Source organism: Onychostruthus taczanowskii, unplaced genomic scaffold (assembly GCF_017590055.1).
Source record: "Onychostruthus taczanowskii isolate IOZ18803 unplaced genomic scaffold, ASM1759005v1 scaffold6, whole genome shotgun sequence".
Lineage (NCBI taxonomy): Eukaryota > Metazoa > Chordata > Aves > Passeriformes > Passeridae > Onychostruthus > Onychostruthus taczanowskii.
Window position 1 is genome coordinate 7,146,730 of NW_024503679.1, and position 26,939 is coordinate 7,173,668.

The 26,939-nt window shown below is 37.2% G+C and overlaps 1 protein-coding gene across 1 annotated transcript in view; it reads right to left on the reverse strand.

The window, feature by feature from the left end:
- The window catches only part of DMXL2 (Dmx like 2), a 48,394-nt gene that overhangs the window by 3,798 nt on the left and 17,657 nt on the right, over positions 1 to 26,939 (reverse strand). The window contains exons 13-41 of the mRNA XM_041418537.1: positions 25,495 to 25,616; positions 24,345 to 24,434; positions 22,855 to 22,972; positions 21,982 to 22,101; positions 21,307 to 21,534; positions 19,006 to 20,685; positions 18,596 to 18,706; positions 17,704 to 17,873; positions 17,052 to 17,149; positions 16,726 to 16,891; positions 15,509 to 15,773; positions 13,961 to 15,048; positions 12,684 to 12,875; positions 11,880 to 11,956; positions 11,466 to 11,596; positions 10,568 to 10,816; positions 8,809 to 8,990; positions 8,373 to 8,503; positions 7,784 to 7,869; positions 7,345 to 7,546; positions 6,051 to 6,168; positions 5,198 to 5,260; positions 4,717 to 4,803; positions 4,516 to 4,637; positions 3,729 to 3,867; positions 2,756 to 2,816; positions 2,553 to 2,680; positions 909 to 986; positions 227 to 318 (exon numbers count right to left, since the gene is read on the reverse strand). Coding sequence (XP_041274471.1) covers positions 227 to 318; positions 909 to 986; positions 2,553 to 2,680; positions 2,756 to 2,816; positions 3,729 to 3,867; positions 4,516 to 4,637; positions 4,717 to 4,803; positions 5,198 to 5,260; positions 6,051 to 6,168; positions 7,345 to 7,546; positions 7,784 to 7,869; positions 8,373 to 8,503; positions 8,809 to 8,990; positions 10,568 to 10,816; positions 11,466 to 11,596; positions 11,880 to 11,956; positions 12,684 to 12,875; positions 13,961 to 15,048; positions 15,509 to 15,773; positions 16,726 to 16,891; positions 17,052 to 17,149; positions 17,704 to 17,873; positions 18,596 to 18,706; positions 19,006 to 20,685; positions 21,307 to 21,534; positions 21,982 to 22,101; positions 22,855 to 22,972; positions 24,345 to 24,434; positions 25,495 to 25,616 — 6,394 coding nt within the window. The remainder of the gene's footprint in view (positions 1 to 226; positions 319 to 908; positions 987 to 2,552; positions 2,681 to 2,755; positions 2,817 to 3,728; positions 3,868 to 4,515; positions 4,638 to 4,716; positions 4,804 to 5,197; positions 5,261 to 6,050; positions 6,169 to 7,344; positions 7,547 to 7,783; positions 7,870 to 8,372; positions 8,504 to 8,808; positions 8,991 to 10,567; positions 10,817 to 11,465; positions 11,597 to 11,879; positions 11,957 to 12,683; positions 12,876 to 13,960; positions 15,049 to 15,508; positions 15,774 to 16,725; positions 16,892 to 17,051; positions 17,150 to 17,703; positions 17,874 to 18,595; positions 18,707 to 19,005; positions 20,686 to 21,306; positions 21,535 to 21,981; positions 22,102 to 22,854; positions 22,973 to 24,344; positions 24,435 to 25,494; positions 25,617 to 26,939) is intronic.

A 26,939-nucleotide genomic window follows, 5' to 3' on the forward strand; every position in this document is an offset into this window, starting at 1 on the left:
CTGAAAAAACTGGTTAATTATTGACCACTCCTCACACAAACAAAACTTTGGAAACAAGCAATTGAAGAAATGATATTCAAAGAAATTATCCGGCAAGTTCAAGCAGTAATAAAACTTAGAACAATGAGCCTTAAAATGTCAGCCACACATTAATGCCCAAGAGCTTAGCAAGTTAAGGGAGATGAAAAAGTAGTTTTGAAATTCTTCATTGTTTCTTTAAACACACCTGTTATCATTGGATTGTCCCGATGTAGCAACTAGACTTGAGGAGGTTATAAATGCAAAGTCACTTGTGGTTTTACTGTGGCACTGCCAACTCTATTAAAAACAAAACAAACAGAAAAGTGCAATCTTACCAGTTGTTATTTGCATCAAAAGTAACTACTGTCAGTCTGATGTCAGTGATAGCAAAACATAGAGTCTTTGAAACAAAGCTTAAAAACTGACAGTTTGAAACTGAGAATGGATCAATGGACTAAAATCCAGTATAAAATGAAAAATACTACAATAAGTGACAAAGAACAAATCTGCAGTATAGTGCATGACAACAGCCTGAGTTTTAAATTAAGCATGGTCTTCATGTTAAGAAGCAGTAAAATGTATTGAAGAGTGTATTTTTACTAGGTTTTGGGGTTATAGTCATTAGTTGTGGCTCTGATTATTAATTTAAACACAGGCAATGTTGAAGGAGTATTTGTAATTACACTGTAGCTTATGGTTGTGGTGCAATTGATTTTGCAAAGCTCATTGAAACTCTGCAGTTGTTTTGATGAAGTGTGCCAATTAAAAAGCAGCAAAATCAAATATGTCTCATTAAAGTCATATGCTCTGGGTCTGTCTCAAGTTTCAAAGACTTTGCTTTTCTCTACAATAATAATAAAAACAGTAAAAAAATTCTGTTTACTTACCAGGTAGGGCTTAGGATTTGAGGTGGTTTGGTTTACTTGCCAAATACTTAGAAAACCTTCACCATCAGCAACACCACACTGTAAGGAATAAACTGCATTTATTAGCATGGCATGGTGGTTACTGGATGCTTCATGTCAGTAAACTGCTGACTTCAGGGAAAAAGCCACCTGAACCACCAAACCTTCCCCTGCAAATTGAATATCAATAACAATGATTGTCAAGACAAAAATACCCAAAACTGGTTTAGAAGCCAAGTGAGTTCAGTGCTGATTGTTTAATGATTACTTAATGACTGATGCTCTCCTGCATACTCACTTCTTTTCTGGAAATGCAGAAAGCATGGAAGCTTATATTTCAAATCCTAATGTTAGATGCTAAAGCTAACAAAGGCATCATTACTCCATGACTCTACTTGAAAATGTTTAAAAAAGTAAGATGCATGATAGCATGCCATAAAAGCATGATAACAACAATTGTGGAAAGATTGTAGTCATGAATGGTAAGATGAGTGAGCTATATTTATTAACCAAAATGAATAACATTTAATATTGTATATTCTATGCAGCATGTTCTGTAAGTATTTTACAAAATAATTTTAGAAATATTTAGAAATACTTTTCATATTTTCTCTTTTTAGTTGGATTTCACAAATCCTGCCCAACTGACCTTCACGTGAAGCACAGCAACAACAAGTACATCTTAATTTCTGACTTAAGATTGATTCCCACATAATGGTAAGATTGCAATATCTCAAAGCACAATCAAAACACATTTTTATAGTAAATTTTAGGATAAGTTTAAATGACATTCTATGCCACCTGAAAATAGATATGCTGAGAGATACTTTATATTTCCAGCTATTTCACCTTTGATGTTTTATAGCTATGTACAGTCATGCCCAAACCTTTAATTCACATTTTATAGCTTTTAACTATAATGAAGTGAAATATTTTGCCAGTAAAAATGCAGACAAGACCTTTTAAAATAGAGCAGGCAACATGAAAAAATGAAAACGTGGGTATTCCTCCCAATTTCTTTCTCTACTCTTCTTGCTGGATTTCATATCCCTCAAAGAGTCACTTCTGGCCAAAGCATGTCTTTTTGCACTCTTTCTGCTCTCCACTCTAGTGGAGTACACTCACAGCCTTCAACTCATGGCCTGAATTATCCTAGTCTTCCACGTTCTTCTAGGTATTGCATTCTGTGAAAACTTTATCTTGGCCAGAATGCAAAGAGGGAGGCACTTCTTGAAGACCTGTGCCTATAATGACTTGATGATCTTGGGGGTCTTTTCCAGCCTTAATGATTCTATTATTGATACAAGTGTGCATCTAAAAAATAAGGAATCTCCATAGTTTTTTAAAAAATATTTAATTTAAAAAGGTCACCACATGGTGTGAAAATGTGGCAATAGGATATGGGATAGCAGTGTGGAGCTGAGAGACAAGAAAGCAGAATAAGGGTCAGGGTTTATTACAAAGCTCCCACATGCAGCCAAAATGCACAACACAATATCATTGTTCTAGGGTATCCTAGGAGTTCTGCATGGCAGCAGTAAAACTGCTTTAGAGGTCACAGCACAACCAAACGTTTCCTTATGAATAAAAACTCCAACCCCCCAAAACCCCAGATGTTGTACTTACCTTATTTCCCTGGGCATTGAAATACATCCTTGTCACCCTGGCATTCCCAGCCTGCTGGAAGCACACCAGCTGCTGTGGCCTTGTCCACTCAAACATTCGGACACTTCCGTCTTGTGCTCCTGTAAGATCTAAGATTAAAAGATGATCATTAATAGTATAGTATTTTGTAAAAACTACAAATTACATACTAATGATTCACTTACAATACTGATGGACTGGATGTGAAGCCATTCTCTTGACGTTATTCAGATTTCTTTTAATCAGCTTTATATGAAACAAAGAAAAATTAAAATAATTTTGAAAAAGACAAACACACTAATCAATTTTGTGTATACTATTACATGTAAGTGTCCCCTAGTTAAAAAAAATCTATTAAGCTAACATTATTTGAGTGGTCCTACATCAAAATTCCCATAAGAAAGAAAACTGTTGGTGGTTTTTCACAAACAGGATGAGACTGCTGGGATACATTTCTTGAGCTTTATTGAAGGACCAGTCTCATTACACAGTTGAGACAATTGGCAGATGGCAACAGCTCATGTCTTGCCAGCAACAGCCACAGATTTCTTTACTACAGAGCATTTAAAAAACTTTCTAGCCAACAGCATATTGCTAAAGCTTACAGACAATTATTCTAGCCAATCTCTAAAAGCACATGTACACGTGCTTCACACAATGCTTGCTTGTATGCTTTCTATTAACAAGACACAATACTTTATTATTAAGCTTAAAACCTTCTACTATCTTGCTAAGCATATTTTCTGCAGTCTTAAGGTCTATCTTGGCCAAGCCTAATACTTAAATTATTGTTTGAAGTCCTTGCTTGCTGTACTATTGTAACTTTTCTACTTTCAGACTTTGCAGCTGCAGCCAGCTCTAATTCACTCTCTGTTTCTAAGGCCTGCTTTCCCAGCTTTCTGAAAGTGTTCTTACCTTTACTATTTCCCACAATAAACCACCCAGACTGACCCGTTATTTTCTATATCACAATTATTCTGTGCCATAGTATATGAGAAAATGCTTAGTTTTGCCTTCTTTTTGGCCAGGTCTTGGTTGCTGTTGGCCTTTTATGTCAATACTGGATTGGCATATGATAATTAATGCACACTAGGTCTCTCTAGTAAAAACAGATGATAAACACCTGCTCTCCTGAGCTGCACACACAGAAGTACTCACCACACCAGCTCCAGTGCTGGTTTGCCCAGTGCCTAGCCAGGGCATGGATGGAGATGGCTGGATCTGACTCACTCCAAATGAGGGTGCACTTGAAGGAGCCAGCGTTGTGGTAGAACCACGGAAGTCAACGTCGTCGGAACTGTAAAAGAGCAGTTCTGCTTTAAGCAAAAACTTCTTTGCTCCTAATAATCTTTAATTATTTGTCAAGAGCTTAATGACAGTGGGTAGAGGAAGTGACAATAATGAGGCTATAAATTGATAGTTCCTGCACTTATGCAATACAAATTCTATCCACGAGCCCCAAATCTATCCATGTTTAATCTCAAGAGATGATTTCAGTACAAGAATATAAGCTTCCTTGAGGAGAATATTGTTGGGCTGCCCCTGACCTGTGTGTGCAGGGAGCTGGTACAGAGGAGTGCTCGCTGCAGCTGATGCACTCACAGCTCTCAGCACAGGAATGGAGGGGACAGAACATCCAGCATCAGCTACCACAGCTGCCCTCCACACTGCACTGATGCAAGGGAACTGCAGGGTGTTCAAGCTAGCACTTCCTTCATTATCTTATGCACCACATGGGATTTCACTTCACTGTGCAGTGCACACATTCCTAAAGACAGTAATTGTTCTCTTGCTTTCCCTCACTCGCAAAGCAATCTGAAACCTACTGAAAAAGAGTAAATAATGGTTTTTGTGTGCTCCATTTGTGCTTACACAGGTAATATAGATACAGCCTCAGAAAAAAATCAATACTCTTATTAATATAACCACAAAGAAACAATCCTACCTTTTAGACTCTCTGTCATATTCTTCCCCAATCCATATAAATGACTGAGCAGCCAGCAGAGCTGAAATATCAAGTTCTTGAACATCATGTGTAGATGCCAAAACAATTTCATTGCTGTTTGCCTATGCAGCACAAATACAAAATTTATACTAACTATAATTAAGATCTTTTATTACATTTCTTGTAGTATTTGAGGCTTACCTTGTTAACTGCAAATGCCATTATCATATCTGATTCTTTGTGAATGATTTTTGCTTTTCCTCCAGGGTATCCAAGATCTGCTTCAACCTACAAAACATTTATAAAAAACTTCAATTAGTGTGAAAATGCATTTTTTAGTGATACATTCAGAGTGCAAAAATCTATACAAAATTCATGCAAGAAAAGTTCAGTGGCCTTAGCATTGTTTCAGTAGCTAAACTTTAGACTTCTCATACTCTTTGGTGTTCTAGTAGCCAAAAGTGATATTTGAGTGTAAGAAACACAAAGTTGTGTGTGCAACACTATTTACAAGGTGTTCACTCATCCCAATTATCAGGACATCCGAAGTTAGTTCATGGATTAAAAGCCTGTCACACAGACTACACAGAACACACAGCTTCTGTTAGTCACATTAGAAAAGAAAAGCCAGTTCCACAGAACTTTTAAGAATGTGCTAGAGGTTTGGGAGAAGGGATACTACCTTGTTTTTGTGATCTTCTGCTACGCAGTTTTGTTTGACCTGCTCCACACGATCTTCTACAGACTACATAACATCACACAGTCACAAACACAAAACACATGCACAAACAAATATAAAAAAAGAATGAAACATTCCAAACTAGATTTTAAAGGCCACTCTGTCAGTAAATGATGACAAATGTATTTTTAACTTTTTATAAAAGGCACAGAAACTAAGACAGGAGTCTAAACAAACTCACTTAAAATGTAATGCCTCCTAGATGAACACAAAATGTATGATATAGTAAATAAATGGAAGAGTAATACACACACAAACTCCATACTTACAGGAATTCTAAAAGATATTAAATAATATACTTATTTCCCATGACATTTATGTGTTTGCTTAAATTTTCAGTTAGAACATAGCAGTTGTAACTGGTACAATTTGTGAAGCCCCATATTATATATTACTATATAATATTACCTTTATATGTATATATTACTCATGCATATATACATATACACAAATGAATAGCACATTTAAATTTCTTTTTCAGTATGACACACCAAAAAAAGAAAGAATTTTCAAATTTTCTTTGCTTATTACTGTTATTGCAAATCTTCTGTTTATTAGGATAGTATTCCAATACATAAAGGTGAAATATGTCTTGTTTAAAAATATTTGGTTCAGTTGATATCCCAGTCAACAACATGGCAGTCATGTTGATTTTGAAAAAAATCTAAACATTGTTAAATGAGAGAAACTGAAATGTCAATGAAAAATGGAAAGAAAAATTAAATACTGAGGAGACTGAGGAACAGTTATAATTGAGCTTTGTTTTGAAAAAAAAAAAGTTACATCCTTTCTTTACCTCACTCTGCTTTCTTTTCTTTGTGAATATATATCTTATAAAAGTCTCCTGAAGAAGTTCTTGTTTCACAAGAAAATGCCAGAGCCTTTTTGCTGGAAGAGCTGAGTAATCTTTTGATCTGCATAAAACAGAAGAAAGAAAGAAACACAGAGTATCCTGAGTTAGAAGGGACCCACAAGGATCACTGAAGTCTAACTCAAATCTAACAATTCCACTGTGTGCCTGAGAGTGTTGACCAAATACTTTGGAACTTTGTTGGTGGTGCTGCGCCCACCTCCCCAGGGAGCCTGCTCCAGTGCCCAGCCACCTCCTGGGTGAAGAAGCTTTTTCTAGTTACACACCTAAGCCTCCACTGACACAGCTTCAGGCCATTCATTCCCTCAGGTCCTGTCACTGTCACCAGGGACCAGAGATCAGTGCCTGCCCCTCCTCTTCCCCTCACAAGGAAGCTGTACCTGCAGTGAGTTGGTCTCCTCCAGGCTGAACAGACCCAGTGCCCTCAGCTGCTCCTCACACAGCTTCTCCTCCAGACCCTTCACCATCTTCATTGCCCTCCTTTGGGTGCTCTCTAATAGTTTTATATCCGTATTATATTGTGGCACCAAAACTGCCCCAGCACTAGAGGTGAGGCTGCCCCAGAGCAGAGCAGGACAATCCCCTCCCTTGCCTGGCTGCCTGTGCTGGCCCTGATGCCCCCAGGACACACTTGGCCTTCCTAGCTGCCAGGGCACTGCTGACTCCTTTTGCATTGTTGACTCAGTTGTAGTTTAATATATTGAGAAAAGCAAGCTATTTTTGAGTTGAAAACACAGTTCACTATCTGCATTTACAGACACCTCCAGGCACGACACTGTCTAAACACAAGAGGATTAGCTTTAAAAGGACCTTAGTACAACTGTCTTTCTCCTCCCACAGACATCTGCATGTATTATATAACTCTCCTGCTGCTGGAATAGAGTGAGAGACAACTGCTACTGAAGGAATAGTAAAACAGGTTGAATAGGGTGTTCCCAGCAGCAGCCACTGCCCTTGATTCCTACAACCTCTGTTCTTTCCTCATTTACCTTTCTTGTTGCAGCTGTGAGAAGTGCAGCAGAGGAAGTAAAGGCTGCTGCAGGAGACAGGCAGCTGCATAAGAATGAACAAAGGGATGTGGGAAAATGGTTTCTGTAAAACATTGGCCACTAGACCTAAGAGCTAGACAATCTTGTTTGGCTGTTTAACATGAGGAGGAAATGCTCTTTAGAATTTCTGTGATCAAAGAATGTGCTTTTGCTAGGAAAAAAAGACTTACTTGAATGGTGTGTTCTCAGGTTCAATCATGGCTTTATTGCGGAGAATAGCTGGTCCTGCCCCTACACCCAGGTCACTGGGGTAAGTATTGATGTAGTTTGGAGGTGGGCCTTCAAACTGGTCCATTCTATCTTGAAGAATCTGTTCCCAGTGTTCTAAATTTTTTATTACAGCAATGCCCAATGGAGATGTTACAGGCAGATCTAAACAGAAATATTAATGAAGTAAGGCTCAGAGAAAAAAAAAAATTAAGCTACAGTGAATATAAAATCCCCATAATAACATAACCATAAAAAAAATTTGAAAGGAAATATACATGTTGGCAATTGTAATAAATAATATATTTAATTATTTTAATTTTAAAGTTAGAATTAAAACATGAAGTCTGACAGAAAGTCATATATACAGAAAAATAAAAGGTAAAGCAGGATTTAGCATACCGGTGAATTCCAGACCAGCAATGGGAAAGAAGTTTTTAATGTTGTGCAGAACTAATTTTACCATTGTCAGATGTAGAAGAGCCCAGCTGCATAAAAAGAATAGATTTAGTCATGTTAAAAAACTATTAAGAGTTATCTACAGAGCATTTTTCTTTTTCAAGTGAGTACACAGGTTAGAAAAACACTGTAAAAAGGTTTTATTTAACCTGCACCTCATTGAAAAACTACATGCTTGAATCAGCAGTCTAAACCATTATTCTAGAGCTGGCATTGTGCTACATTATTTTGAGCCTTAAAAATGAAAATGGGTGTTTCTCAGTTCTTTTCCCCTCCCCAAAAAACTGCAAACCACACAACTTTAACTTCCTAATCCCTGTTTTCTGGCAAGTAAATGAGGAACTCTTATCTCATCTTATTGATGAGAATTTGTAATTTCTGTAATCCCATTGCCATAGACAAGTCTGCCCACAGTACTAAAATTGCTTCAATTATGTTGGATGGTGCAGAAGATCCCTAAGTTTTTTCGAATTTGGAAGCAAAGGCAGGCATTTGACAAAATTATTCTAAAATAGTGACAATTTCTGCTGACCTGTAAGAATTGGCATCAGTGTGTTCCTGGATCTGAACATCAGAGAGGAAAGCATCGTCCTCTTCCTCATCACTGTGAATGCTTTCATCAGAATCATATATAACACCACTGTCTGATAAAGGGAGAAAGGGCTGCAATGCAAAGCAGAAGTCTGTATAAAAACAATATTCTCATCTCTTCTCTGACTTCACTTATGACTCCCATAGAGTTTAAATGACAGCAATTTAACCTCTAAGTCAATGCCCCTAGAAATACAAGTAATTAGAGAGGGGGGAAAGTGTTAATCACCATTACTGACAAGAGGCATGTCTTGAAAGTGAAGTAATAGACTTGTAGGCTCTTTATCATCAGGATAATATTCTGCATCTTACTACTGAGACTGCTCAAAACTTTCACTTTATTTTTTCCTTTAAAACTTAATGGAATTTTCAATTACCTTTGCCATAAAATAGTCCCACATGCTGAGTTCTGGAGGAATAAACTTTTCTTTGTAAGAGGGTCTTTCTGCAGGTACAGGTGGTGGCACATTGCTGTCTTTTACTGGTCTTCCTGGCACCAGCATTCTCATGTTGAACCGACGGCGGTGTTTATCCATTTCTTCTGATGGAAGAGGAGGTGCTAAATTCAGGTAATTAAAAAAGCTGATATTAATACTGCATCTTTAAAATGTCTGTATTTTATAACTGAAGCAACTAACACCACTGTTATTAGTACTAATTTCTACTCATTTTGAATCAAAGCCAGCCTAAATAAAGTAAGTGCAATCATAAAAAAGTTTCATTATGATAAATTCAATAACTGTGGCATTCAGTTGGATATATTTTGAAAAATACATTTTACATTTACATAGTGGATTAAGTTCTTAGGAGATGTAGCTTTTAAAAAGTCTTTTACCTGAAAAATTTCTCAAGAAAGAAATAGGGAAACTCAGAAACTTTGTTGAGAAATAATGGAATATGTAAAATATCACTAAACAGTATGCTGCACAACTAGCAGATACTCAAATATAAACCAAGGAATTCTTAGGGTAGCAAAGAAAATATCTGAATAGAAAGACAGACTTTTTGACAATTGAAGTCTACCTGCGAGGGTTATGATTTAAAATGCCTTAATAGTAACCAAAATATTAATGTGGAATTTGTTTTTCAAAGTGTTATTGGCCTGGCAACATTGAATATTACACTTACTTTATTACAAGGGAGCTAGGTATTTAAAAGCTATTCTGTTTGTCCAAAAAAGCCACTACCAACACTCATCTACACTGCAAGTCTTTACAAACCTTCGTTACCATCCTCTGAAACATCAGAAGCTGTAGCAGCTTGAAGGTTAAAGGAAAACAGAATACATCTCAAATGAACACAACGTACAGAAGTTTTTATGCTATTACCTTATGAAAATAATTGCCCTAAATGAGTTTAACTTATCTCATGAATGACAGATACCTGTTGTGCATACTTGTAATGGTGCAATGCCTCATTACTGTTTGGTTTTATATTCTGGAGAGAGAATGTCTAATTTTTGCATAAGTTTCAAGCCTATTGGTGATTTAAAAGTCTGTGTGATGTGATTTTCAGTATTGCTAAAGTTTATCACAAATGGTTGTATCTGTCTTTGTCTTGAGAGTCTGAATTCAATCTCCACTTTTGCTTTTCCTCATGCAGCATAGTAACACTTGTTCATCTTTGAAAAATCATGGGTTTAGTTGGAGCTTACACATGCATGAGCTGCTTTCTGCCAGATGGAAGTTGTTATTTCTTCTCTGTGGTCTTGTGCTAGGTGAAATTTTACCTTGCAATATAAACTGATTTCAGAAATATTGTTTCCTACTTACTGCAGTCATTAAAAAACAACACTCATCTCCCATTAAAACTCCATAGATATTAACACTGATTTATATCACCCCGGGTTTTTTTTCCCCTAAAAATAATGGCTGAAATTCCTGAAAAATGTTATAGATAAGCACCTACAATTCCTATTATTACTATAATAACTATACAGTTTTAATACAAATTCAAAATGTGCTGTATACCATTACAAAGGACAACTGTGAGGCTGTTATTTGTTTCAGCTTTTTCGTTAACGTGTTTTCTTGCCGGTAGTTTCTTAAATTCTGTTCTTTAAAAGGAAGGATGGTTCTCCTACCAGAAGAGGCACAAAATGCACACCATTAGCGTGACCTTTAGGGAGCAGCGTACCTGGGATGTTCTCAGACTGCCTGCGGGGTTTCACGAGCAGCTTGACTCCCCCTCCAAAGACAGCAGCCCACATGCGGCTGTTGAGCGGGTGCGCCGCCAGCCGGAACAGCTCGTTACACGAGTTGGTGGCCAGGGCGTGGATCAGCAGGCTCAGGTACACGGCTACAACAGCTTCACACAGCAGGATGTTCAGCTTTGGTTGGTCTTCATCCTGAGCTGAACTTAAGAGGTTGATAAGTGAACTCACACCTGCAAAGAGGAAAAATTCTGGGATTAAATGAGTAGGAGGACAAATGGACAAAAAGGAAATGTTTTACCTCTACACTTTATGGTAAACACTAGTAGCCACATGATGCTTTTATTCAGATGAAACATCCTATTAACAGTTTCCTTAAAATCAAAAAGATCAAAATTATAAAAGGCCTTCTTGGGTCTGGGACTTTTGCAATGCACTTCTCTGCATATACTATGGGCAGTTCAGTGTGCCTATGAAATTCCTGCACCATTTCCACAGTTTATGCTTGTACATCAGAATTAGCTGCTTTGACAGCTATACCAAGTACAGCATACATGTAGGACAGTACTGTGGAGACAATGGAGGTAGCATTGCTAAGGGGTTAGGCAGACTGGAGGAAAACATTTTGGGGTGACAAAGTGTCATTGTCATTTATCCTAAAGATCATCATCTCTTCTTCAAGCAAGATGTTTGCCACATACAAAGTTTATCTTTATTTGTTTTGATACATGAAGAAATGAAAGGCTGTTACTATTTTGAGAATTAAGTTAGAAACATATGTCATTGATTATCCACTATTTAATCTCTCATACAGGACAGTGAAATAATTCTGGCACATGAGCTGGCCCAGTGGAGCTAAAAGTAACCTTATTTTAGTCTCACCAGGCCACTGAGCAGGAGATGAGCTTGGAGTTGCGTGCTCTTCGATGCTTTCTGTCCTCAGTCTGCGTCGATCACTCAAAAGCAGTCCTTGATAAACCATCCCAGTAAACTGATTTGCTTCTGTTTGACTGCTGCATACAAATAAATTTTTTTCTGATGAGAAAGTGAGTATCCCAAGTGAGAGTGACATCATATTTTCCTACTGTTTACTGAAAAACCCTGAATGGTTGTTGTTATTTTATCTGTGTAAAATTGATTGGGCATATCAAAGTTAGCAATGTTTAATGTGTAAAAGTATCTTTACCCATTAACAAACATTTAATCCCTTTTTAATTCACATGCAGGAAGAATTTCCATTTAGGTTGCACAAAGTATACTGCAAATGTAGGACTATATGAAAACTTCCCTCTTTACCTGTAGCTGTGGCTGTCACATAGTGCTTGATAAATGGATGCAGAAAGAGAAGCTGCTAAAGAATGAAGTGTGTACACCTAAAATAAAGAGAACCAATGAGCTATATGTTTTATATAAAAGGTGAGTAATATACATTTCTTTCTAAAGGGTATTGGAAATGTGTTCTGCAAGACTGTCCTAGTTTTAAAGCAAGTGCAAGAAATAGTAACTGAATGTTACTTTAAGTTTACAGTACAGTGCTTAGAAAATCACAACTATTTGTTCAAGATAATTTGATGGCAGTCAACACCTTCTAGTATTATGTCAAGATAATTAACTTGATTCTAATACAGAACAGCCACAGTAAATGAGCATACTGAAGCAGCAATTAAGCACCTCCTGTTATGACAATGAATTTGATGGAATGGTTCCTGGAAGCTGTACTATATAACACTGCAGTTCAATGTAGCAATACCTACTCAATATACATAAAATACAAAAAAGATTGTGTAGTCATGATATAATAGTTTTATCTAAAATCTCTTTCCTTACCTCAGTTATGTGCTTATAAATTCCATTAGTCTCCAGGAGTAACAAAATAACTGGTTTTGCCTCACAATGCAACAAAAACAGTCCAGTTCTTAAAAAGAGGAAATGCAAGGATTTCTTGGAAAGTTCAATAAAATCCACAGTGTGAAGAAAATGGTACTGTCCAACTGTTAAAAAAGTATACTTTCCTAAACTCACCCTGTGCTAATTCCTATCTTTTCCTGCTATCTTTCCATTTCATCAAACATTAGGCCTTAGATTAAAGCTATGAATTACCTTGACATCTTCAACATTAGGATGTGGTGGTGATTTCATCTGCACAATAGTGTGAAGTATATCATGGATGTGGTTGTTTAAGTACAGCACAGGATTAGCAATCACAGTTTTTGTGGATGCTATGCTTGCAGAAAGCAGTGGAAGTGTTGTGGGTAATGGAAGCGGAGACTGGAGTTGCTTTACAGTAGTTTCCTGTTTTAAAAGAAAAGATTGTATTTAAAATCATTGCTTTGAAAAAAAAATGGAGATAATTTTACATCTTAAATATATTTCTCAGATTATTTATCCTCTTCCACCGCTGTCTACTCAGTACAGACAAGATTTTACTGTCAAAAGCAAGTTATTATTTACTATAATAATTATAAGGTTCAGACTTGATAGCCATGTTTGCTGGAGCACATTTTGATTTAATGCAGGAAGAGTATTTTCATGTAGCTCATTAGGAAGCATGGCGATCATCTGTTAAGAAACACTAGCTAAAAATGTACTTGTAGTAGCACAAGTTGGTACAACTGGTCACTGGTCTGAGTTTAGGAACAAAGCCAAATTTGTACTTACCTGAGTTTCTCAAGGGGAAACAAACAGAACTTAAAAGAATTCTTTAATGTACATTCTAAGCCAAGTACCACCAAAACAGCTGTCTGTTGCCCCTGTTTGAAACTGGAGAAATCTAGGACTAGAGCATGTGGAAAGACTTGCCCAGCACCAGATTATTTGCTGTAGCTCAGTGTAGTACTTAACATTTGCTGTAAAATATCCCTTTTTGTATGAAATGTAGAAAATGCTATAACTGAGTAAAGTGAGTAGTACCCTGTCTGACTTTATATTATTTGTTGAGCCTTGAAGCTAACACCCCATTCCTTCTAGTTCCTTTGCATGATCTGTAGAGGTCTAGGAATGAGATTTTGTTTTATTTCAGTAAGTGTGAATTTAATTTCTTATATAGGTACCTAGAAATTGTGACCAAAACTATGTCATAATAACACATGCAACGCTGCAGCTACAATACAAAACAGCAACATTTATATTCCATAATCATAAGTAGCTTGATCCTCAGTGTCACATGGCAGATTCTTCAGAACCAAATAATCCATACTGGGAAATGCAGCACACTTAAATAGCAAATTCTTTCTCCAAGAACATTAAAATTGTCATGACCATTAGACTTACAGAACATTACCAGAAACTATCTAGGCACAAACGCATGCATTTGACATAACTGACAGTATAGAACTGTTCGCATTCGTCAGTAGAAATGAATTTTGAATTTGCTTTACCTGCTGTGACTCCTGCAGCAAGAATTTCAGCTCCATCCTTACAGATGCTAAACCTCCACCTTGTGCCCCATGAAGACTACAATAACTGAGGAAAACCCTGAGAAGAGCTTGGTTCTTCTGCAGCCACCACTTCCTTCTCTCAGCATGTTCTCGCTTTGCCTGTAACCTGCGTCTTTCGATCTGGTGCCGTTCATACGAGCCAATGTCTGGCTTATCCATAATATCTTCGGGGTCAAGCAGATCCCCATTTACTTTGGTATATGTTTTACAGTAGTCTTTGTCCCCTGTGTCGTGGTTGCATATTTCATGCATAGCAGCAATCTCTTTTTCCAGCCAGTTGTACAGCTGAAATCTGAGCTTTCCTCCATCCACTTCATAACCTGTAGCCAAAGTCCTCAGTTCAGTCATAAGGATTTTCAAACAGGCTCTGAATTTCAATTGCTCAGCAATAACATCAACCTCAGTGTCTCCTGCCTCAGAAACCTCCCCATGCGGTGTTTGAGCCATGCTGGTGTCTGAGGTCCTCTCATCTTCACTCTTAGAATCAGACTTTTTCATCATTATCCCAACATCCTTGTCTTCTTCATCTGATCCATTTTTGTCTTCACCCCAATCAAGAGTAAGGGGCTCATCATCAAATTTTACTGCTGGTTGACTCCAGTCAAATTGTGCTGAAGATTCTACAGTGCTCCCCAAAGCAAAGGAAGTTGAAATGGGTTTTGACCAGTCTATATCACTACTTCCAGCACCATCCTGCAGGGCTTTGGAATCTGAAACGTCAGTCTGGATTGAAGGACTGGATGAATCTTTTTCTCCAGCTACAGTAGACTTTTTTCTTATTTTAGGAATTTTGGAAAGGACTTCAAGGGCTAGTACAGGGCAGCCCACTTTAAAGTGAGCATTTGCAGTAGTGAAGAATAATTTTCTTTCTATAAGATTAATTTTATCAACAAAGCTTTTCTCAGTTTTTAGACCTAAGGTGGCGAGAGTTCCTTCTGGGGAGCTGAAGTATCTTCGGATGAGCAAAGGGTGGGTCCGAAGATAGTTGTAGAAACTGAACACCACAGGATTGCAGGATTTGACAATAACTGAGGAATTAAACAGATATGACATCCATTGAAAATGCCTTTTAGATAGTATAATTCTGTTTTGCAGTTATTTCCTGCATTAGAGATTCACCAAAACACACAAAGACAATCTTGGGTCTAGTAATTAAAACAAAATAAAATAATTACTTATTCTCCTCAAAAAGAATAAAGGTATGAGCTGAATGAGTAGAAAGATACAACATTAATCTTGAATAGATAGGATAGAAAATCCTGCTGCAATACTGCTAATTCCTAGAAGTAAGAATATGAATTTAAGTTCCCTGGAAAAAAGACCAACCTGCATTCATTACTAAAGAAGTATTGTATGGAAGTGCCAAACAAAGACAGCTCTCCTGAGCTTAGCTGACAGCAGGAACTAAGTTTCGTGTTAGAGGGTTGAAGACCCTCTCTTCTTTTTCTTAATAAGTTTGCCCTATCAGATTAATATTTTTTCCCTTACCTGGGTTTTCATCATCATCTTTGGGTGTTTGTTCCAATAATGTATCCAGTGCTCGTGTGTAATCTTTCATTATCCAGTACGCAATGCTTCTCAGAAACGGATCAGAATGCAACTTAGTACAGCTGAATCCAGTTCCATCCTTCTGGCAACCCAAAATCTTTTCATAGAGAATGGAGGTGTATGTGACAGAGGTTTCAAACTCTGATTCATACAAACGAGCAATGACCATGGCCAACTGGATGTCTTCCATTTTCTCAAGGCACACCTATGATAAGGAGTGGGGAAAAGGTTGTTTTATAAGGGGAGTTCTATAAAATAAAGTGAATAGCAATATATGTTTACAGAACAGATATTTTTTTTCTCCTCTTATCTGTTCTTTGAAGTATAAATTAATCTTCAGGTCAAAAATGTGGTAAGTGATAAATATCCAAGTAACATTTTCTGCTGTTTGGAAAGAGGTATACTTTTCTCTATTTTAGGGATTTTAACATGCATAGAAGTACATAGCATTAAAAAAATAATATGGCAGAAGATAAGGATGTCTATTTTTTTTCCATCTAGTAGAATAATTGCACCCTCCAACTTTCATGTTATTATGTCACTGATAAGATATTTTTCACACCATCTCATGTAGAGGAAAATACATTCTCAAGTGAAGACAAACATACTGAAAATAAATAGGCAGATATTCTAAAGGTTCTCTAAATCCCATCCTCTCCTGAGAGATACTGCTTAGCTTATGATCCTTCTCACAGCTCCAACCTCCCTTGTGGCAAGCAGCATCATAGCTCCACTAAAAAGGGATTCCAGAACTGCTTCACAAGAGAACTCCTGACTTTTTATTTTTTTTTTTACTTAATATTGTACCAAGAGGTCATGCAGAATGGCTCAAGGCTGAACAGAGTGCTACAACTTAATTGCGCTGTTCAAACAAAATTTTGCCAGAAGGGTCACAGTTCCAAGTACTCACAAGAGTACTTCCACTGAGGAATGGTATCTGAACAATTATTCTGGACTTCAAAGCAGTTTCCCAGTTGCTTTTCACAGTACTGTGGAGGTAAATGGTATGTCTGCAGGGCAAAAGGAGGTCCTGTGTGGACATACCATTCCATTTCTGCTGCCACAAATTGTGAAAACTTTATCAGAGGACAGCTTGTAAGGATGCAGTAACATAGGTCAAATTAGAAACTGAAACTTAATTTCTCAAAAGCAGATACCTCTATAGCATCTTTTAGTGAACCTGCTAGCAAGAAAAATGCAGCTGACTGCTCAAAACGTTGTTTTCCCAACAAAGCAAAAGCATTTTTTAAAGCAGCTTTACGCCATCGGTCTTCATTGAAGTTGTGGCTGAAAAAGGCAGTCATCTTTTCATCATGCTGGGACCTGTATAAAGAAATGCAATGTATAGAGCTATTTATTATGTACCTCAGCATACTATCACTTGAACAACATTACTTGAAATTAACTCTACTCTTGAATGAGTTCTGCTTTGCATTCCTGGTTCAATTAAGATTTAATCAAACTTCAAGTCAGCAGAACTCACCTAAACAGACCCCACACCACTGCCTTTTTCTTCATAGCAAGGTAAAAAAGTGCAGCATCTAAGGCATCGTTGTTCCTCTGGAATGAAGCTTTTGCAACCTGCAGTGAACAAAGCCTGCTATTATTGATGAAAATATAAAAGTTGCTTTTAGCTAAATAACCTGTGTTCTTTGTCACAGAGGATGGTCAGGTAAACTGTGTTATCTCTACAAAGCAACAAGGTAATTTCTGTAAGAATATTTTATTCCTATGTAACAGAGCTCTACACTGCAAATGTTTTTAAGAATCAGAAATACAGCACTATTGCAGATAGCAACCTCTCGAGCTCAGTGGGACATTAGCAATGTGCAAATAAAAATATTTTCTTTTAAATTGTTACAGTAACTCATACTATTAGGTGAAATTCCTCTGGCAATCCATTACTTAGAAATACTTAAGCTAATAACAGTATTTCTTGAATGAACACAGTCTGGGTTTTGTATAGGACTCTCATGTAATTGGATTTGGAGTACTAGGAGAATTGTTTTGCTCCTGGATTCTTTGAATAAACTGTAATATTTAAAGATGTATTTTTACATTAGACGTCTTGGAAATTTAGTACAGTAGACACATCTAACAGCATGGAGCTAGAATCTGTAACCAGTAAAAAGTACCTTCTCAATGCACCTTCGGAGAGTGTTGATATTCCTGACCCACCAACCAATGCCCATAGCTCTCAGCTCAGACCACTGTGGGTCTCCCTTCTGGATAGCAGGAATCATATTGATCAACTCCTCCTCAGCCTCAGAATGGAAAGCCCATGCAAAATGGCAAGTTGACAGGCCTAAACAATAACATAAACCAATACAATTCAGAAATCTAAGAGTTGCTAATAAGCAAGTAGAATATTTCAGGGATGGAAAGTGGGGTCTCCAACCCAAGAGCTGGGTACACCTGAGAGACACTGATTCCCCCAAAAGGAAGTAGAGCTATTAAATGAACAGCTGAAGTATCTTTTTGCTTGCTGGGGATGTCCTCTCCTCTGTACTTCTTTCATCATTTTCCAGTACCCTATTCATAACTATGCAAGAATTGTATGTTGAGGGACCAAAGGAAAAATACTCTGTTATCACAGAAGCAGACCCATTTTGGGCCAGAAACCCTTCTCTCTGCTCTTTAGGTGGTAACTTTTTTGCTTTTATTGTGAAATAACTTGTGTTATTTCACAACATTTGCTCAGATTGAGCAAAAAAACACCTGTTGTGATGAAAATAATAGAATAGTCTTTAAGATAAAACCATGCTCATGTAAGGAAATTTCTTAGTTCTTCTAGCAGAAACAATGAATTACATATACAATCTGTGTTGGGCAATTCATTTATGCCTCAAACTGGATAGGCCAGAATATTCTACTCTAGAGCTGTACTTTTTTTGCTATTTATAGTGTATGTAGGGAAGCCTACACCAAGCCTTTGCAAGATAATGGCCTTAATGACAGAGAAAATTAATATGCACATAATAGAATATGACATTATAAATCAAGGCAAGCAGATGCTGTGAGGGTTACCTTGGTGGAGCAGCTGGACACGGTACAGGGGAGGCAGGGATGTCAGCAGGCAGGTGTGCAAGCGCATGGCCAGCAGGTACCGAAGGCCACATTCATCTAAGGTATCTCTTCCTGTGCCACAGAAAACACTTTTAAACATGCAGCTGAAACATACAGTAGGCAGAGATACAAGCTATCATAACAGTGTGTGAGGAATGTATGTTTCTAAGGCTGCTGACAAACTGAACTACAAGGTATTTATTATGTATGAACTTCAAGTTCTTACTTACATCTGTTTTTCTTTCCTGCTGTATCTAACCTGAATAAGTGATGCTAGCTTTCAGCTTTGTTATCCCAAAATACCCAAGGACTAAGTTTACCTTTGCTGAGAAGAACAAGAATGTCAATTTAATAATATGTCAGTTACTAACCTGAGTAATTCTTATCTCTGTTCTCATCTAGTTCAGTGCTTGTCATGGCCACAGTGTCTGCCAAAGCTACAAGGAACATCTGCTCCAGTCGAGTGAGGCCTGGCAAACTTGAGTGCATCAGGTGGCTTGAAAGGACACTGGCATGCTCTCGGCCAAAGTAAGTTGGCCCATACTGTGACAGATTAATAACTTTGGATTTACTCTCCCTCTTTTCAGGCTCAAAATCTATAAAGTCTTCCGTTGTAACAGGTTGATACTGGAACAGATCCGAGTACTGATCCTCTGTTTTTCTCTTTGCATGGTCTTCAGAGCCCTGAGGTATTTTAGAAGTTTCTTCGGCAACATAGGTGGCATCCTGATCAGCAGCAAGCAGTGCATACAGCGGCAGCGGGGGAATTGAGTCTATCTCTGTGTAGTCTCGGGTACCATCTTTCCCAGCAGTAATGGTATCCTTGGCAGTACTGCCACTCACACTGATGGTGCGAGAAAGATGGCGTTTCGGACCAGTCCCTTCTCCAGCCTCTGTGTCTTTGACTATTGCAACTTCTCCTGCAATGCATTTCACTAAATGCGACAGAATGGCTTTGGCTCTGCGAACTTTACCCAGGTCCATCAGTTCTAATAACTGGGTTGGATGATACTGGGGTAGAGTAGGTGAAAGAACATGAGCAGCTTCAAAGAGGCCCCCATCCTGAATTACAGTTGGAGTGCCAAAAACATCATCCACAATACCTGCCCCATCAATTACACTGGTCTTCTTCACTACTGCGCTTGTTTTGAATGGATCTTGTGTTGTTGAGTCTTCAGAAGGAAAAGCATCGCTTTCTCCATTACCAAACTTGACTGCGTGTTTCCACTGGGCATAAACGTGCATTTCACAGTCCATTCCCACCACCAGTATTCCATCTCTCACCCAGGACAGAGACACAGGCAGGGAAGGAGTGCCATCCACGGATGAAACCAAATCAATGGACCTCAGCAACACCCACTTTGACTTCACACCTTGTTTTATGCTCCCTCCTAGTGGCAGGGTGATGACAGCTACTCCCTCTTTGCTGCTGGTTTGATCTGTTACAATCCCTGAAAGCCTTCCATACATGAAGATGTTGGCACCCACTCCAACTGTCAGTATATGTGAACCATCTTCTTTTGAAACCCAGTCCAAATGCACCAAATGCTTGATACTGGGCACCAGGTATTTGTCTTTATTCAAAAAAGCATCTGACTTACTGTAAACAAATAAATTACTATCCACGCTGACCCTTGAGTCAAGTACACTTCCAACCTTAACTAAATCATCCAGATGAATTGTCTGTTCCAAAACCCACTCTGATCCTCCAGTAGACTCACATTCAAGTATACAAACATGCATGGAAAATTCTTTGGAAACAAACCCATTATGCTGTATGGGTTGTTTGTATGCTACTGCAAGACGTCCTGTGTAAGAACAGCTAACAGCAACCGGCCTTCCTACTATGCTCACTGTACTGCTGTTGTCTTCCCCTTCATCGTTCATTAAAGGCCATTTTCTCCAGTGGTATGTCTCCTTCTCCTCAGTTTTGCTGTTCAGGTCAGTCTCTACAGTGCATCTCCAGAACCGCACTCTGTTGTCCGAACAGGACGTTACTATCAAATAAGGTGCGAGGCAGACAGGGTATATTGATGAGGAACTCAAGTGACCTGAAGTCAGAACAAACATATTTACATTTAGCAATAGACTGTAAAATGCCTTTATGATTAAGGCAGAAATAAGACTGTCTACCTACTGCTAGAGAACTTTACAACCTGGTGTTATTTTTTAAATTTCGATTTGGAAAGGGCAAATAATATCAGTAACAGTCTTGCAGCTTGAACATTACCTATCATCTGCATTTCTGGTCATTATTGAAAGAAGACAAACTGGAACTGAACTAGTTCAGAGAAGGGCTCTTAGAACAATGAGAGGAATACAAAGACAAACACAAGAAGGTGTAAGTGCTTCAGGTAGAAAACCCACTATATATCAAACACAGGAATGCTGGTAACTGAGCAACTGGATATAAATTGTTCATTAATAGATTAAGACTAAAAGTTACACTTACAACTATTAGAACAGTAACTTTCAGGAACAGTGTTCCTGTGGGGACTTGATATGTTTACAGAAGAGTAACATGTCATGGGCATGATGATTTGAAAGCACCTTTTCAGTCCTTTGTGTTTTCTGTATCAGTAAATCAGAATCTTATAGGCTGGGGAGATACAATTCTATAAACTAGGAGATAAATAGTGGACCAACTGTATAGAAAAAACTGTTAAAGTTACCTGCTGAAGGAGTTGCTCTTACTACTTCCACACCAACAGGAAGATCCAGGGGTTGGCTATACACAAGTCTGGAGCTCAGAATGAGTTTACTGGCAGTCTGAAGGTTAGCAATTGATGAAGATCGTGGTATGGGACTTATGCCAGGTGATACATCTGGAGAAGAATCCACAGTCTTCTGCTCAGGTACACTAAGCTTATTATCTGCTGAAGATGCTTCAGTTGGCTTTGCTATATAAAAAAATGCCAGCAGTGTTAAACAATTGTTTGTAAGAACAAAGCATGAATACCAGATAATCAAATTTATTTGTTTCTACAAGAGCTCAAGTTGCACACAAAATAATTATACGATGTGTGCATGCTCTGTCAATTTTATTGCATGCTGTGACTATTCATTTAAGACATCCATAACATTCTGAAATATCGATAGTTTGAAATAAAGAAGCCACTGCTTAAGTACATTACTCATCCCATCAACACATTTTAATAGTATAAAATGCAATCAATATTTGTAAGGAACTTTACTGCTTCTATTACATCGATATATTATTCTGAAGATTCTTGATTTTTAGGCTTCTGCTGGGCGAAGGTGATACAATTTGTTTTATAATAAACCACCCAAGTTTATCTTAAGTAATATCACAGAAATGTCTAAGACAATTACAATCACTCACTCACCTAAACAGGCTTGCACAGATTTGAGATGAAGATGCCACATTTGAAGAACAGAACAGCCACTACTATCTTTTTCAATTACTACCAGGTAGAACTTCTCTGAGAAAGGTGGTGGACGATACCCTGTAATTTACATATCATACATAAAATATATAAACATATATATTGTTATAGGGTCACAAAATTTATATTTAACCTAAATATTTTTCTGTAGCAAAAGATTCTCTAAAAACTACTGACAATAAAAACCCTGTTTTCATCTTTGAAATAAATGGTTAGATTATAAAACAAAATATTGAAACAGTATCATTAGTAGCATGCTTTAATTGGCATTTTGATTACTCATGATGAGAGAAGAATTACAAAATAGATACTGACTTACAGACAATCTGAGTATTAATGGCAAATCTATTTTATTAGGTATTTGCCTTTCCATTTAGTTTGAACTATTTTGCCAGACTATAAAGACTCTTCTACCTGTCTTCCTTTTTCTTTTGAAGTTTGAAGTCTCCTACCAAACTTTCCAGTGACTTTCCATTGTGTTAACTTGAAATCCAGATCTATTGACATCATCACCTGCAACTACCTATTGATGCAGAAAATGTGCTTCTGTTCTGTTCACATTTTATATACACCATAAATACTTTGAAAAATGCACTTTGTCATATAAGCTGTTTCACTCTAAGCACTTAGAAAATCTTTGTTTAACACCATTTAGCAACAATTCATATGATCAATACATAGCAGCCATTTCAATAAATTTTACAAATTATCATTTAAAAGTAAATTACCACATGCGAGCCAGATTTTTTTTGTATTCCTGAAAAACATTTTTGGTACCATTTAAATTCATATTAGTAATAGTTTATGCTATACCTTGTGATGGCTGGAAAAATATCTCAGTTTCCTTCCCTTCTGCATCCTCCTTATGTGGTTTGTATCCCAAAATGAAGTCTTCTTGGAAGACATGAAGCAGTTGTGTGTTTGAGCCACACTGAAACATTGAGCAATTGTTATGCTTCCAGAACAGTACAGCAAAATTTAGTATTAATGCAATTAATTATTTCCCCTGTGCAATCTAGCTACCAATAAGGAAAACTTTCTTTTATAAAGTTTAAAATTATCATCAGAAAACCCACATATTTTCCTTGCATATTATGAACAGCATGTTCTAGAACTCATCATTTGTATATTGAAATAATTTCACTGAGGTCTGCCAGGACAGACAAATTCTGTAATAACACTTCTGCTGCAGTTATTGACAGATGAATTAGTATCTGATTCATTTTTATTTCTTTGGTGTTGAATAAATAACAGTGGCAAAAAGCCTCAGACTTTTATCCCACTTCAGTGGGAGGACATGTCTGCAGCAAATTGCTTGGGAAATCTGTAAAAGGGAACAAATTGCAGATTTTCCTTCTCTCAGATATCTTAACATCTATCTTTTCTGACAACAACATATTTCTTTGCAGTAACTCTACCCCTCTACAGAGAAGGCTGGTCATGGTGAAACCCTTCCCTGCTGGTAAGGAAAAATACATCCCCAAAATACAGTGATGGCAAAGTTATGCTGCAAAACACCTTTTTTTTTTTTTTTTTTTTTTTCCAGAGAAACAAGATGGTATTCCTTGTACTCATTTATACAAATTATAGGAAAATGTTTTGTAAATCTGAACTTAAATTTGAAGATTATATGTCATTGATATATAAAAGACACGGAAATCTATTGACAGTAGAGAAATACTTATTTACAAATGACAAAACTCCACAGTTTTCTAATTAAAATTGGTAAAGCTCACTGTTTTTACAAGCTGCTAAAAGAAACCAGCACTGGAGCATATATCATATATATAATCAAAATAACTGAGTAAGAAGAAGGTTCAATTATCCTACCTGCTCACTGATTGATAAGTATAGCTTTGATAATTTATACATTTATTTTACAATACAAACACAAAAAGCTTGAAGTCATACCTGGATAGCATTCTTACATTTTGGATAGTTAGATCTAGTTTTTAGGTTTGAGCTTGTAGAAGCTATTTCTGTTTGTTTGGGTTTGAGGGGATTGTAATTATTTCCTTTAAATTATGATACCACGGAAACCATTCTTTAGTAAAGTTTTGTTTTCTTCAATAATTATGCTTAGAAAATATAGTTTTACTCTAAAAATTAACTTTGAGCTCTTAGCTGGTAACAAAAAGTTCGCTTAGTAAAACGCTCAAGGCATCTAAATATTCAAAAAAATTCAAGGCAGTCATTGTCACCATAGAGAACTGTAGTCTCTTTTCAACAGATTAGGCTAATTAACAAACAAATTTATTAGACACCCTTATGTGATACCCCTAAAGAGTCAACCATTCATTTACTTTGTTAGTTATTGCATCAAGCTCAATGATACATCCTGGTCGAGCAGTAGATTGTTGGCTCACAATATTAAACACCTCCCCAATAAGTTTCTGAAACAGAGAAAAATGAGTAGAATTAGTATATTTTTCCTTTGGACAGAAGAGAATTGCAGTTGCTTATGATAAACTGATACTTCAATTTTTTCTTGTTGGCACAAAGCATAACAGAGTTCTTGCAGTTGTCACTTCGACACTCATGAATAATGTAGCATGTGCACTGTTGTGAGTCAGTAGCTCTTCATAGGGATGAAACACCAGTTTTTATGGAAGCTAAATATTGCTAATTTAAAGATTTATCCTTGCATAACACCACATAATGTGTCTGTGCAATGAGAAACAATATACCCTTTCACTTCTTTTTCAAGCTTCAGGTTTTGTCACAACATGTAGAAAACACCTTCAGTACAGCTTATATATAAGCTGAAAGCTCTATTGATTTTTGCAGGAATGTTCCTAGTCACTGCTCCTAGAACGGATTCTTCAGACTGATCTGAATACTGACAGGCCCTGTCTTGCAAAATGGTTTATGAAATAACAGAAGAATGGAAAAAAATAAAGATGTGTTTCCTTATACAATAACAGTACAAGGTCAGCCTTTACTTTTCCTAAAGTCAAAGAAATGAAAGATAAAAAGAATGAAAGAATTAGTTATTGGAGAAAAAGAAAGCTAATATGACCCTTAGCTGATTTCCTTATATCCCACCATCTCTGCCCTTCCTCACATATAGATGTAGCTCAGGTGGATACACCTCAGCCTTCCTTTTCTGTTTTCATCTTCCCACTTGCTCTTGACTCCCCTCTTCTGATAGGACAAAGTAAGAAATGCTATTTTTCCTTTTCCCACCTGCCGCAGGTTGGGGAAACTTGTATGGGAAATTTTGGTGCAGTGCAGACACTTTTAGTAGTAATAACTGCATTTTTTCAGCTAATGCTGAAAGACAGCCTGCAAAACATGCAACTATGCAAGATGTAATGCATAAGATCTATACATGGAATGTCACAAAAATCACACAGAACTAAAGGAAGACAAACCACTGGAAGGAAGAAAAGGTGAGTTACATTAGTTGTATTTTAACAGTTTCAAACCAAACCATTGCTATGTAGAACTTACAGATGATTCGGGGTCAGATAATTCATCCAGAAGCTTTCGTGCATCTACAACAGCTTGATAGAGCCTCAGGTTTTTGCCATCTGATGCAACAAAGCAAGCACTAGCAGAGTTGCAATAGGTACCTAATAGAAGACACAAAAAAATCATGAAGAAAAAAATGGCAGTCAATGGCATCAGGCAGTCTATTACAATCCTCAGGATGTGAACATGCTTCAAACATAATTTTCATCAAGCATTGAAGCAAAAAACCTAAGCAAATGTGTGCATTAACAACATCATTTGAACTTTGAAATAATTCTCTTTGTGTTCATAAATATACCCAGAACTCCTGAAGCAGGTTCAACAATCTAAGCTGAACTCATGTATATTTACAAACAATATTCACACAAGCCTCAGTCTGTAGCACACCTAAGGGAACGTTGCCATTCTTTACTCTGGTGTTGTTTGATTCACTGCCACCTCCAGGCATTGCTTGGAAGAGCCAACTCCAGATTCCCAAGGTTGTAACAGACAATTCAGGGTAGGAGTCTTAGGGGAAACTATTCAGCCATAGCTTTCTTCCTTGTGTATTGACCCTAGGCTCTTTACATAAAATTAACCTCTATGAATATTCCCTTCTGCCCTGCAGTTGAAAGTGCAGATATAAAAGTGGAGGGAGAAATAGATCTGTCTACAGTTCTGAATAAAATATGAAAAATTGTAAGAGTGTATTTTTTTGCTTCTCAATAGTATATACAACAGGCTTGACACTCTAATATACATTTTCCTATAAATTACAAGAATGCAGCTCATTATTTGTGTTTAGAACACTTTGTGGGACACAGACAGCTCAGAATGTTACTATGTAAGCAGAGAAAATGAATTTGTTTTATTTTAAATCAAATATATTATGTATTTATAACTTTGCATTAGTATAAAATTTAATGTTACACCCACAGTACAAATGTCTTTTAGTACTGTATATAAAGATGACAACTACTACAACAACATCTTTGTGATAATTAGAAAATAAGTATCTGGGTGCCTGAATGGAGTAACATTTGTAGAAGTAATTTTTTTAATTGCAATGGAAAGCCCTAAAATTAAAAACACAAAAACTGAAGAATTGGCCAAGGGCATCACACATCAGATGTTGTACAGTCTGACCTCTGAAAAGGTGCTCTTTGCAGTTCTGTAAAGTTAATGTATTTATTTATAAACATCCTGGGTTCCAACCAGGCTTTTGTAAGCTTCTGGTGGTCTGAAGAACTTCAGTACTGTTTCAGGACCTCCTAAGCAGTTTTTAGCCAGCATGTTAAAGGAATTACATTATGCCAATTTTGGCTGGCAATCTTCCCCTATAGTTCTGATGTTCAGGTGGTCCAAATACTAGCTCTGTTCAAGCCCCTGCCCCTGCAGCTGCACGTGGCCAGCACCCTAAGCCATCAGCACACTTGCATTTGCAA